General features: G+C 28.4%; 1 protein-coding gene across 1 annotated transcript in view; it reads right to left on the minus strand.

Moving 5' to 3' along the window:
* Positions 1-15,921, minus strand: part of LOC142324459 (uncharacterized) — a 48,539-nt gene that overhangs the window by 17,945 nt on the left and 14,673 nt on the right. The window contains exons 5-7 of the mRNA XM_075365288.1: positions 14,342-14,431; positions 9,451-9,559; positions 2,631-2,791 (exon numbers count right to left, since the gene is read on the minus strand). Of these exons, the coding sequence (XP_075221403.1) occupies positions 2,631-2,791; positions 9,451-9,559; positions 14,342-14,431 (360 nt within the window). The remainder of the gene's footprint in view (positions 1-2,630; positions 2,792-9,450; positions 9,560-14,341; positions 14,432-15,921) is intronic.

The raw sequence follows: 15,921 nt of genomic DNA on the forward strand, positions 1-15,921 counted from the left end.
CCCATGACAACACAGAACCTTTAATGTGCCGGATTTTGTTATATACTGTAGCCATCCAGTCCTACTGCCACTTTGCACAAAGAGTGAGTTTTATATAGCTTAACTGCATGAGTCTTTAGCAAGTAGTCATTAACAATATATATATTAATAATATAATTATTAATATTAACAATATAATAATGCATCATTAACAATAAATGCGCATCCAATGGTATCGTTCGTTTCAATCCATCCGTGTATACTATATTGCATCTGTGTTTGTCCTTGAGAGAATATAGTGAAACATTTGCTGGAAGAAAATAGGCAGAGTTGTTTCTTTATTATATATTGTGAGATCAAACATAAAATTTATAAGATTGATTCTCCATAGAGGATATGAACACGGATATATTGGAAAAATAGAAGGTGCATCAACATTCAGAAGGTCCAGTAAATGTTTGGTACAAAAACCTGCAGGTGCAGTATAACGCGGACAGTCCTCATACCTTAAAAAACAAGGATTCATAAGGACTGTGTCAAAAGCCAGAAAATTTGGCTGTCGCTTAAGATGAGACAATACTACAATGATATTAACTAAATTAATAAATAAATTTGAATCTAAACTTGTACATATAGGCTATCATTGCTAATTAGGACAACACAATCTGTTTAAAGGTAAAAAGAATAAATAAATACTTTGACTTTACACCATAAACAAACACAATAAAAGTAAAATAAAATTGTGATACTCTTCTTGAATTATAGAATGTGTCTGCATTACTTGGCTCTTTATACAGAACGTTGAAAGAACACAACTTATCCCGTGAAAAGATAAAAAAATTAATATGTAGATAATTAAAACAAATCTATCAAATGCGTAAATAAACTTAAAAATATATTACACTATAATGGTACAAAATTAGTTAATTACATTCATTCATTTTATTGTAACTATAATGACATCCTTAACTGCTATTATTGTTACTTATACAAATTCAACAAGAAAATACCCATTAAGAAACACAGGGATTAATAATGATGGTCATAAAAATGCCAAGAAAATTGAGTTGAAACCAAAACTAAAAGGAATTGATATGTGGTACATGAGTTTACAAGGAAAGTACTTAAAAGTATATATGGCTACAGAATGGGATAAGTGGAAGGAAAAGGTGAATGCAACAACAGCTCCACATTAATAATAACTAACAATTAGTTATGAAAAGACACATGATTTAAAATTAATAACTACCTCATAAAAGATTAATAAGGCAAAAGGAGAATATACTTACTCATCTAATCTATAATTATCAAAATGGATTTAAACTAAATATAACCATATCCCTACAAAAGACTTCAAAAACAAATTACTATGGAAGAAATATTGATTGTATTAAATATTTTTTTTTTTAATTGGCAAAAGTTACAATAGGGACAGGGTCAATCCATTTGAAGAATCCCAAAAAAAAATAAACTGGTTACTTGACCAATTAAAAAAAAATTGAACCTTACCCACTTTTTCCTACATGTCCCAGGACCTTAAAACTACTTTTAACATTTTTCATTTAAGCAGTTTACCTGTGGCGGCCATTTTTGTTATGGTGCGTAGACCTATTTTTGTGATTGTAAGGGTTTACAGAAAAAATCATAACTAAAAAACTGTTGGTCCTGGAAGGATGAAACAAACCAATTGAATCATATTTTTTCTCAAGGTAAAAGATTGGTCTGGTGATTTATTTACCTATCTCTCTTCTTTCTATGAGAAAATTACCAATAAAGTTTATTGGTAATTTTTTTATTGGCAGGGATGACAAACATATTTTGAATTATTTTTTCATATATATGTATATGTTAGTATACATATATTAATGGTGATATACTTACCCCTAAATATTTATGAATTTTTGAAATTTTTTTTTAATTCAAATTTTGGTTTCAAATAACTCAGATGGGGCTGGTATAAAAAAATCACAATTTTCACAACTTTAGATGATTATGGCCAATAAGAAAGTTTTTGTGTATTGTACTAATAAAAAAATTATAACCTCTCAAAAATCATGAAAAACCTGTTAAAAGTGATACCATTTTGACTTGTTAAATAAGTGCTCAAAGTTTGAACCATTCAACTGCAGTGTTCATGTTATAACAGGCGCTTGAATCATTTACAGTCATCAGGAAAAAATTCATGTTGCAATATGCTCAAATTTCATTCTGTGTTTGGAAGTGTTTATTAAATAATGTTTTATTTAATAATATTATAATTGCAAATTTAAAAATCAGTTAAATTTTTATATTATTTTCAATTAATTTCACATAAAACAGTGTATGGTACCACTATACCAATCTTTTACTTTGAGAAAATATGAATAAATTGCTTTGTTTCATCCTTCCAGGACTAATACTTTTCTGGTTATAATTTCTTCCGTAAACCCTTAGAATCACAAAAATAGGTGTGCGCATTGTAACACAAATGGCCGCCACAGGTAAACTAATTAAATAAAAAATTTAAAAAAGTAGTTTTAAGGTCCTGAAGCACGAAGGAAACAAGTGGGTAAGTCAATTTTTTTTTAATTGGTCAAGCAACCACCCTTGGGTCAGTTCAAATGAACTGACCCAATAAGGAAGCCTGCAATAAATATTATAACCATAAATACCTTGTTAGGCGATTCACTAGCCAAATTGCTAGACATTAATAAAGTATTCAAACTCAAGTTGACTTTCTTATCAACATCCAAGCGTTGCAAATAATTATACATCTGCTGTTCATTTGGCAATTCACTGTCATATACAATAGGTGGAACAGGTACTGATGATACTGAAACAATTATAAAAAAATCAACAAAACAAAATTAATTATTAGAAAAATATGAATTGATGCTGAAAAATCAAACAACAAAATAATTAATTACAGTTTAACTATTCTTTTTATAAATAATAAACATACAATATTAATGTTTAACAATAATTACAAAGCAAAAAATAAAGGAAATATAATAATGTTTTATTATATTATAATATTACAAAGGAAACTAATAATAAAACAACAGGTACTCTCATTATAAGATACACATTACATTAACACATCAATTTCCAACCTGTTGATTACAGATTGGATTTCTGTATTATTCCCATCACTGTTTTATGATTCAATTATGCAAAAAAAGGATGCATTATTTCAATAATATTAAAATCACCAAAAAAATAATTCTTAAAGATCTAACATTAAACAGTAATTTAAAAACAAATTATTACTTAAAAGCCATGACATTACAAACAAAATAAACTATTGATTCATACAGTACAATATATTGGTATAAATTATAAATTGCATAAACAGAACATTTGAATGTCACAAAAGATATGACACACAAAAATACATACTAACTGTACTTCTGAGAAAATAAATAACTTCTATAAAAAGATGTTTAACAAAAAGACATTGAAATGTTAATTAAATACAATTGATGAAGTAATATAATAGCCCTATGATTTCTAATAAAGTACAATAGAAATATATAAAAAGACTTGCCAACTGTTCACAAGATTGTGTAAGATGAAAATATAGTAAAACATTCATAGCACAGGAAAGGGTGCGCCTTCCTTTCTCTCCTGGTTCAGAGGTAAAATAGTTAAGAGGCCTGACTGAACCAGTTATATCTAAACATGTCACGAATTCAGACTGATAACACAGAATGGCAATCTGGAAGTATAGCAAGGAACAGCTTCAATCAATACACCAACAAGAAGCATACCTTCTATGGACCCTGAATCAATAAAAGTCACCCAAAATGCAAGATCTTGAAAATAAATGACTAGAACTGATTAATTTTACAGAATAAAACACCTGATCAATAGTAATATGACATTTGACATAATTTATAAAAAAAACTTTAAACATTCTTTTTTTAAATGATAGATTAAATCAACATTACTCCAAAATTAACATAACCAAAATTAAGTAATTAATTTGTTTGAAATGAGAAACAAATTTTACATCCAAAAATGGCATAGCCATTCCCACAAATCACAAGAATTCCATGCCATGCTTACTGGAGAAGGTGATCAGTTTGTATTGTTTGAATAACTATGCCTTAATGCACCTTTCATTATGATGAACTTTATGAACTTCTGAACTTTATGATGCTGAATCATTTATATCTTTAAATAAATTCATTGTTAGTCTACTGAATATATGTTTATTTTGTAAATAGTTTAACACATGTTTATATTGATTATAATATATTTACATAGGATATCCTTTACATTTTATAACATTTTATATTATGTTTAAATAGTATACATGTTAATTCATTATGTGCTTATTATTAGATTCATTAATAATATATCGTTTATATTTATTAAGAGTTAAGTTATTTAACAATGCAGTAAAAAAGATAATATAATAAAAATTAGCTGGTGAACCCGTCAACTGAAATAAGAAATTTATATGCTTTTATGAAATAAGAAGAGACAGTTAGTTTCTTTATCATCAAACAAGGAGGAAATAAAACATGATACTGAACATAACTGCCTGTCAAAAATCCAAGGATTTTTCCTTAATAAGGAATATATTATTAATATGAAGTAATATTAATATGAATATATTATTACATTACATGAAATAATATAAATAAATTTTGTAATCTCAATAGGTTTTATGACAATACAATTGTAAACACGTAACATACAATGAAAAGATGAATAGATAATAAATATAATCTATGATGCTGTATGTTAACAAACAATGGTTACAGCTAATAACATGAAAATAATAGAAACAATCTTTACTTTGTAATCTCTATAAACTTATAACAATATAATTACAAATACATTTTATACAATGTAACAAGAATATTAAACAGTGAACACATCGCTTATAGTTGAATTATTGAATCTATACATATTTTCAAATTACATTCACACTCTGGTTTGTATTTAAAATAATAATAATGAGTAATAATAAAAATTAATCATAGAGCTCAAATATGTAATATTACAATGTACATCATTGGTAACGCATACGGCAGTAGATAAAATTATGTTTTTGTTTGACTGCAATTTAAATGATGAATGATTATTATTCTCAGACTTAATTGTCTTTTAATTAAGAATTACTATTATTTATATGAATAAGAATATTATGTTTCTGAGAACAAATCTCACATACATTACTAGAACAACATTCGTCAACAGAATGACCCTTACTTAAACAATTAAAACAACAATTGTTATGTTCCAGAAATTCTTTCTGTTCATCAACAGAAAAATTTTTAAATTCCTTACAACAATGTAAATAATGATTAGAATTAAAATTGCTTATAATTAAATTTTGAATAACAGCTAAAATTATTTGCTTTATACTGCTTGTTAACATTTATGTTAAAAACTTAAGTATAAGATTTAGTTCTGTTGTAGTGTTGTTGTCCCTTGGGGTTATTTCTTAAGATGTCTTGATGGTTTGAGCGACTTTCATTAATATATTCAAGCATCGGTCTTCTATATTCAAGGAATTCTATGAAATCTTTAAAAGTGGGAAACCTTTGATCTGAAAGTTTCTCCTTCCATAATCTGGAGGTATAATAATCTAATTTTGATGTTAACAACTGAACAATAAATTCATACATATAGATTGGAATATGCAGTGATTCAAGCACATTCACATATGAAGATACGATAATAAATTTGGGTAAATTATCCAAAGATAATCAATCCATTTATAGAATTTAGTTTTAAAATACAAATTGCATTATGAGATGCAGTTAAATACTTATTATCAAAATGCCTTTTTAATTGTCTAGTGCAATTATGCAATTTTCATTTGTGATTGGTAGATATTTAAAAATAGCTAAGGCTTCATCCTTCAAGGAAGAATGTAGATAGTGCAATCTTTGTAAATTACTTAAATCGTTTTTATTATGTACTAAATCGCTAAATAAACTATAATAATGTCACCACTCAAGAACATTACCTTCTAAAAATGGTAAATTAATTGATTATAGTTGTGTTTGCTTAGTTGCTGTAACTAAATTGACTTCTTGATTAATTACCATTTGCTTGATATTTTCTATCAAATATTGCAACTTGCATTCAAAACTGCATAAATCAACTTCAACTTGTACACAATCTAAACAAATATCCTCATCTTCAATTTCAAGTTACGTTTGAATGGAATCGCGTTTGGCTTGCAATTCAAGAAGGTTTCTTAGTTTAATTCGTAGGACATGACTATCAACTTGAGAGACATTATATTTTTCAATGAATGTACCGAATCTTGTTATACAGGATTTAATTAATCCTCTCTGTCTTATTAACTGTTCTTTGTTCATTATAAAATTAGTAATCTTAATTAACAATGTTAAAAATAAAATATGGATTAAATAAGAAATAATTAAATGAAATTACTTAATGGTAATAAAAAAATAAGTTGTACGTTGATTTCCATTTGAATAGTTGACAACTTGAATAAATCCTTTTATGATTAACCATAAATTAACATATTGAAGATTTGTAAAATATAACCTTAATTTTCTTTGAATTGAAGAATGCCACAACAAAAATAAACTTCACATTATCCAGCCTGGACGACCAAAAAAAATGTTTTGAATAATTATGCCTTAATGCACCTTTCATTATTCTGAACTTTACGGCACTGGATCATTTATATCTTTAAATAAATTCATCATTAGTCTATTGAATATATGTTTATTTTGTACATATTTACATAGGATATCCTTTACATTTTATATCAGATATTATGTGTTTGTTATTAGAATCATTAATAATATATTATTTATATTTATTAAAGAGTTACATTTATCAACGTAAAAATCAGCTGGTGAACTCATCAACTGAAATAAGAAATTTTTATGCTTTTATGAAATAAGAAGGAGACAGTTAGCTAGTTTGTTTACCATCAAATAAGGAGGAAACAAAACATGATAATAAACACCTATTGCCTCCATCGAGCAGATATAATGAACCATATCAGGTGGGATATCTGATATCTGTAGAAGTGACCACAATTTCTATTAAAATGGAAAGAGGAGAAGGAATATCAGTTGCCTGTTAATAAAGAGCACAATCACTTCTTATAAGCATGATATGCAGAACAAAGTTATTTTTGTCTGCATCAGTTTCATTGTGGAGCAATTATACACTACTCTAACATGACGATAAAATTCTAAAGCTGTTCTAAGGAAAATTTTCCCTTGAAGATTTGTAAAATATAACCTTAATTTTCTTTGAATTGAAGAATGCCACAACAAAAATAAACTTCACATTATCCAGCCTGGACGACCAAAAAAAATGTTTTGAATAATTATGCCTTAATGCACCTTTCATTATTCTGAACTTTACGGCACTGGATCATTTATATCTTTAAATAAATTCATCATTAGTCTATTGAATATATGTTTATTTTGTACATATTTACATAGGATATCCTTTACATTTTATATCAGATATTATGTGTTTGTTATTAGAATCATTAATAATATATTATTTATATTTATTAAAGAGTTACATTTATCAACGTAAAAATCAGCTGGTGAACTCATCAACTGAAATAAGAAATTTTTATGCTTTTATGAAATAAGAAGGAGACAGTTAGCTAGTTTGTTTACCATCAAATAAGGAGGAAACAAAACATGATAATAAACACCTATTGCCTCCATCGAGCAGATATAATGAACCATATCAGGTGGGATATCTGATATCTGTAGAAGTGACCACAATTTCTATTAAAATGGAAAGAGGAGAAGGAATATCAGTTGCCTGTTAATAAAGAGCACAATCACTTCTTATAAGCATGATATGCAGAACAAAGTTATTTTTGTCTGCATCAGTTTCATTGTGGAGCAATTATACACTACTCTAACATGACGATAAAATTCTAAAGCTGTTCTAAGGAAAATTTTCCCTTAACAATCCTTTCCATCTTATTGTTAATTGAGGTTATCAAATTACACATATACCAAAATAATGTTGTAAAATCACATAGTTCAGTGCAAAAAAAATTTCCTACATTTGCTAAGAGCCAAAGTAGATTTTTTTTTAAGATGGTGCTAGTATTAAAACTGAACAACCATCAATTTTAATATAATAAAAATGGTTATGAAATGCTACTATAGCAAAAACAGCATTCCAAACGTTATGATCGCTACCAGTACCAATAAAAACAAAAACACTCTATAATGAACCACCTTGGTCATAGCAAATGAATATATCCAACCTACTTGCAAACTTTTTTTTTATACATAATAACCAAGGTTTTAATTAAAAGTAGGTAAAAAATGAATATGCGGTAATAAAATATAGAAAATATATCAAACCAAAAAAATTTAATTTTCATCTAAGACATGTTTGTTTTACATGAAACATTCCCAACGTTAACTTCCTTGGAATCATGTGTTTTGTTAGAACAAGTTAACTACACATTTATTTATATATATTATGTTTATAAACTTGTATCTACTGATGCAATTGTTTCAATCAAAATGGTCTAATCAGATTTTAAATAAATATTTTATTAACTGTTTTTGAGTGTTAGCTTGTCCTCCAATTAGTTTTAGTAACTGTTTAACATAACTCTACAACTCTATGTTTAGAGATACTACATGTCTGCTTCCCGTTATCTAAATTTTTGTTACACCAAGCTGTGCTTTCACTACTTGGCAGGAACAATGAATGTGCCTGGTACTGTCATCTACTACACTTGATTCTATTATGTTGTAACACTATGATGTCATGTACAAGTCAATAGAAAAAACTTCTCTTGAAGTATCCATTTTTCTTGCTATGAAAAACAAACCTTACACAAATAAGATCTTTCGATATTATTCTACCAATGACAAAAACAAATCATTTTCGAACCTAATGCTACATAGAAACAGATCAGCTGTAAACCATAACCTATTTACACAGTGTTTATCAGTTTCTCTTTCATTAGCTAGTTTCTAGTCAGTAAACAGTTCAATAATGATAATGTGCTATACGCAACTGAATTCTATGAAATGAGGTAGAGAAGCTCTTATGGTGTATATTTTACTTTACTGAGAATATTTTTAATTTCCTTTTTTTATCAAAATTAAGTTGCCTTCTGGATACAAATCACAACTAATACAACTTAAACATTGTTTACAAAGTTTGGTATTAATGTAGTAGGTGATCTACTGCTGTAGTTAGTTCTTAGATGGTCCACTGAAACGCTATATTGAAATAAGAAAATAGATAAAATTATAAATATAATCTAACCAAATTTAACATATGCTCGCTTTGCTTGCTAACCTTGACTAGCGAGTGAATGAGTGTAGGTTAAGTTTATAATTTAATTTATTTTCTTATTTCAATAGAGCATATTTCAGTAGTACCATCTAAGAATTAACTGCAGCGAAAGATAGCCTACTACATTAACACCCAAAGTTCTTCCATAAGAGATAAATTAAAATATTTTTTACGAAAAAATATAACACATACCGGAATCCATGTCAGCTGAAGAGTGTGAAAAAAAAGATGATGATGTGGAAGATCCGTTTACATATGAATTTGTTTCTGGCTCCTTTATGTCATTGCTTTGTCTAAATGCCTACAACATTAAAAAATGTGCATGTGTAATAAAAGTTTTATATAAATTATCATAATCACTCTGTAAATTATTCATTTTATTATCAGAAGTTATCAATTTAAAAATAAATTGGCTGTAAAGAGGATTTGCTTCTTCAGTTTCCAATAATTAAATTCATCAGGCAAAGTGGAGATACAATCTGCTTTTTGCTTGGACATCATGAATTAAATTATAAGCAAACTTCCATTTCAAAAGTCAAGCTCTCTTGACTTGAGGAAAGAAAGAAGCTATGTAACAAAAATTATACATAGAAACTTCAGAACTGTAAGTACACTCAAGTTCAAATTTTAATTAAACCAAATTTTCCTCAAGTTTACAAAAAAGTTGACTCAGCAAAACCTATGCAACATTATATTTAATAAAAAATAAATTTAGAGAATGAATAACCCTAACTATTTATCCTGAATGTATACTTTTGTAAATTATTACATTAAAATTAACTTCACATAAGATCCTGCTTAGAATAAATGCTAATTAAATGAAAATGACTGCTAAAGACTGAAGATTAACACTATACCATCCACTATAAATTTGATTATACCAGGAAAAAGCAAAAAACTTTTTTTTTTTAAATTGAAAGAAAAGATAGAAAGTCCAGCTTTACCCAACAGGCACTTCAGTCATCAGGCTTACATAAACCAGGGAACATAGTCCCATACTCAGTCCACAGGCATCCCCCTCCTATCACTTTAACACCAAGGATGCACCAGCTCTATCACAAGATCCTCAGCAAAAAGAATCAAAACTGGCAACCACAAAACCAAAAAACTGGAAGAAATAAAGGAAAAAGTAAAGTATTGGATTATAAGGGAGAATAATCTACTCACTGGTATATTGATATAATACCATCTGGCTAAGACCCTATCTTATATCTCACTTTCTTACCTTAAGTAATTTATATTTATTTACTTATCAATTTCCAACAAATAACAAAATCTAATTAAACGCATCATATAGCTATTTCTCTGTTTGTTATCCCTAAAAAGTTTTTACAATAATTGCAGCAAATGTTTAGAAAAATATTACACTATTTTGTATATTAACAATTATGACTGTTCAAAGAGAATATGAAGGTACCAAAATAAAGCAGTTTAAGGACTCAAAATTTTGTAATCTTTGTTACCTTCAGTCCAAATAGATCAAAGACAAAATTGAAATTTCTTCCACTAACACTTTAATATTAAAAAAGAGAATTCAATGAACACAATAATCTACAATCCAAAGGGTCTTTTTTCTTTTTTCTGTTCAGCTTCCGGAACCACCATTAAGGTATTACTTCAGAGTATGATATATATGAATGTAAATGAAGTATAGTCCTGTACAGTCTCAGGTCAACTATTCCTGAGATGTGTGGTTAACTGAGACCCGACCACCAAAGAACACCCAGTATCCACAATCTAGTATAAAATCGATATAAAGTAACTGCCTTTATTAGGATTTGAACCTTAAAACTCTCGACTTCAAAATCAGCTGATTTGCGATGACAAATTCACCACTAGGTTGACCCGGTGGATAATCCAAAGAAACTGCAAAATTTTTTCTGCAATTCCTTTAGATAGTAGATTCTCAATTTTTTCTCCTTGTCGGAATTATACAGATCAAAAAATTATCTTTTTTTAGCCAATTAGCAGGCTAGGAACCTCCCCCTCTTGAGTATGTCACTGTTTTAAACAATTCTCTATTTACTTCATTCCCTAACCATAAGATATAACGTAAACAGATAAACATAATAAGTCCAATTGGAATTTCTATCTTGTAATAGCATGAATTACACAAAATTTGATTTTGTTACTGAAGCAAGTACAGAAGAGATTTGTTATTGAAATTAAGTACAATAACATCTTAGAGAACAGATACCTCTAAACAATATGGATAACACTAAACAATAGACAGGTTTACCATTAGTTCTTTGAATTACATTCATCATCAATAGGTTAAATGCTTTGACTGGTGGACTAGAAAATATATCAGTAAAGATAATTTGTATAAATAGATAGAATAAATTACAATTAGTAACAAAGAAGTTTATTAGTAAGTAATGATAGAGAAGTCTGTTACTCTAAGCACAAAATAAAGTAGAAAAGTTTAGAATTATATGCCTAGCACTATAACTACAAACTTAAAAAATGATAATAACAGCTAGGCCTTGGCAGGTGAGTTTATAGCAATGGAAAGTATCAAAGATTGGATCATATACTTAAGTAATCTGATATGGTGTACTGCAATAAAAGAAACAAACCTTTGAGATTGTAAAATATATCATTTTTTATTTAGAAAATAATCTACCTGGCAAAAATAAACAATTACCATTGTCAGAATCATTAATAAAATGATGTCTATTAAAAAGTCATTCTTTTTTTATTATGTTTATTTTTAAAGAACATTTTACAACATGCATAATGCAATCTTTTATTAATTTTTAACTTATGTTGTAATTGAATCAACTGACAGAATGAATAACAAATATGCATATAATTATTATGTTAATTAATAATTATAACTATATATATATATATATATATATATACATTGCATTTAAATCTATAAACAACATTTTGTAATTATTCTTAAGGTATCCGAAACTACAGACATGTTTTCTTTTGATAATCCTCCCAATAATTTACACAAGATTACACTGATGTTTATTGAAACAACATAAAATGTATTATTTACACAAAGTTTTAAAAACAACCTGTTCGATATTAGAACTAAGATTATTATCAATATTATTTATATCATTATTTAAATAATAAATCTATATTAGTGATATACAAGGGATGTTCAATTATTAACGACGAGACAAACTGATGTAGAGGAAAAATAGTTCATTCAATGACAATAAGACTTTTTGAGAATCGGGTTGGCAACCTTGAGAACATATTTAATCAGCTATTCGATCATAATTAATCTAAACATAACCTCTTTTGTTGATTTTAGAATGTCAGCTCTGCTTGAAACATGTACACCAAAAGAGCAATGTTCAGTGATAAAATTTTTGCTATCAGAAGGTATGAAACTGACAGAAATTTACTCAAGAATGTTGAAACAGTATGGTGAAAAGTGTTTGAAATGCAGTATCATGTATAAGTAGGTGGAACAGTTTAATTCAGACAGAACAACAAGCGTGACTGAAATCTACTGCTCTGGAAGACCAATTGAAGTTTCAACTACCGTACTGCAAAATCACATAATGATCTTATTTGTGAAGACAGGTAAGTCAAAATTTCCCAGATTGTTAGTTTGTATAATATTAGTCAACCATGCATTCAATCATTCATACATGCTGGCTATCGCAAAATGTTTCGAGATGGATTCCAAGACAGTTGACTCCACCAAGCTCATAAACACCCAGATTCACATTTGTTCTGAGCTCAAAGAATGGTTTGAAACAGAAGATGGCTTTTTAGGTCGTATAATAACCTGTGATAAAAAGTAGATACACCATTTTGAACCCAAAACCAAACAACAAAGTTTTGAGTAACATACGGATTCACTCACCAAAAATAATTTCAAAACTCACACGTCAGCTGGTAGGTAAAGTGATGTTGAAGGTCTTCTGGGACTCACAAGGTAACCCACCGGGTTGGTCTAGTGGTTAATGCGTCTTCCCAAATCAGCTGATTTGGAAGATGAGAGTTACAGCGTTCAAGTCCTAGTAAAGCCAGTTATTTTTACATGGATTTGAATACTAGATCGTGGATACCGGTGTTCTTTGGTGGTTGGGTTTCAATTAACCACACATCTCAGGAATGGTCGAACTGAGGATGTACAAGACTACACTTCATTTACACTCATACATATCATCCTCACTCATCCTCTGAAGAATTATCTAAACGGTAGTTACCGGAAGCTAAACAGGAAAAGAAAGGACTCACAAGGCCCAATTTTTAGTGACAAAAGAAGAACATATATCATGAACAGTGAGTACTATTCTAACATGCTCCTATAGAAAGTGAGACCTGTGATAATGCAAAAACATCAGGGTGCTCTCTCAAAAGGTGTGATTCTCTTGTATGACAAACCCCCACGTTGCTCAGAGAACAGGAGAAATGCTCAAGTTGGGTTGGAAGGTGTTGCCACATCCTCCTTACAGCCCAGACCTCTCACCCTGTCCGGTATTCATTTGTTTGACCTGCTCAAAGACATTTTACACGGAAAGAAGTTTGATGACAACAAAGTGGTAAAAAAAGCAGTACACAAATGGTTCAAACAATAAGGTAAAGACTGCAGGAATCAGAAAGCTCACAGAACAGCGAGACAAGTGTCTACATGTTGCTCTAGACTATGTTGAAAAATCAATTTTTCTCTACATCAATTTGTCTTGTTAATTATTTAATGTTCCTTGTACTTACTATACAAGTAATAAACATGAGAAATATGAGAGTTTTAAAAAAATTCTCCTGAAACAATATTTTTTTCTCATCCTTTCTATCATGCTGTTTTATCCCAACTATATAGAATATTTGCAATAAAGATAATTGTTTTGAAAAACTGAAAAATATTTTTCATAATAATAAATAAATACTGCAACATTGATAATTCACCAGGTTAAAATCATTTTTAATGAGATTTCTCTCAAAAAAAAAAAAAAACATAATAAATGTATACATTACATTTTTTTTCTTCAAATGAAATATTAATGACTAATCAAGTTTAATAGTACAAAAATTTACTGTAACCACATCTTGAATTTTTATGAAAATTCAGAACACAATAATTATACTTATCAATTTGAATACTTACTGGTGGAAATGATGTGCTCGAATGTAAATTCTGCGATGATCCCAATGATGTATCAATATTCAAAAAGTTAAGATTATAAGTACCCAAGTCCTAAAAATGAAAAAATGATATAATTCAATGAAAATTTAATACAACATAACACATTAATAAAATAATGATCTTCCTTGAATTGCTTTTCCCTTGGTCTAACAAAATAACATTACCAAACATCAAGTTCAAGAACTGAGATGTGGCTAAGCGATAGACAAGATTCATGTATACTCATTAGTTAATCAGTCACAACCTTGATAAGGCTCTAGTTACTATCTATAATCAGAACACATTACAATTACATATGAATACTAGTTATCAGGTAAAGTCATAAAGACAAGGTTTATGACTCAAGATGTGAAGAATTGAACACAGCAAAATGTCCAATAGTTGAAATGGATATGAAAACAAAATAATATGAAAGATGAGAGATAATAAAAAAACTCTTATTCAGATAAACTGATACTTTCACATCATCTATCTACTTAAAAATATCAGTTTTGACAAAAGACTGTGATTTCAAACAAAAGAGTTTTATATAGAAAAATATATAATAATGCACTTTTAAAACACTGAACAAAATAAAATGAAAGAACCTGAATGTATAAAACAAAAAAAACATTACTCATAGAGCAAAAACAACACAACAAATATTTAAGTATTATACAATGTATATATTGTTTTGCTAATCATTTCAAGCTTAAAATATGACTTACATCTTCATGGAATCTGCTTAATATAGTCTGTAGTCTCACTACGAAAACTACCTTTACTTTACATCCTGGGTAACAATATGGTACTGTAATTTGTGCACAACCACAAAGAGGAAAAAGGTAAAAATAAAAAATTCCAGATTTAAATCTACCTGTTCCCTGTCCTCACTTTCTCTTCTCTTGAACTTATAACAAATTGCTGCAAAAAACCTCAACATTCCTATGACACTGTATTCTTACAATATGGATAATGACGAATGAAGTCTTGTTAACAACGTAGCCCTGATTACAGGAAACTAAGACCATGGGTTATTAATGTTAATATAGACATATGAAAATAATTTATTATAAAATACAATCATTTAATACAAAATTTAATTTCTCAAATACTCAATCGGTAATAAAACAAAAAGCTTACCGCTCTCTTTTACCTTATTTTTCATATTATTTGCCTTTCTTCCTGCACACTAATGAATAAATTGCTTTGGAAAAGAAAATTACCTAAAAATTTCCTCAGCCTGTGTACAAAAAAGTTCAGAACAACCAATGATTAATGTAAACATTAATCTAAACAATCCATGAATATAATTAACACAGTGAGGAAAAATTAGAACTACAAAAGCAACCGTGAGTAGTGGAAAAAAGTGTGTGTACACGTGTGCACATGTATAATGTGCATAAATGCATAAATTCGCTTTATAATCTTAAGAAAAATCTCTCTGTAATGAAAGATTTGGTCCCTTTACAATTCCTACATCAATGATTTTAGACACTTGATTATTTGAAATAAAAAGTAAACATTTTCCTACATCGGAAAAATATGTATCCACAAATATT

This window comes from Lycorma delicatula, chromosome 5 (genome assembly GCF_047948215.1).
Source record: "Lycorma delicatula isolate Av1 chromosome 5, ASM4794821v1, whole genome shotgun sequence".
Lineage (NCBI taxonomy): Eukaryota > Metazoa > Arthropoda > Insecta > Hemiptera > Fulgoridae > Lycorma > Lycorma delicatula.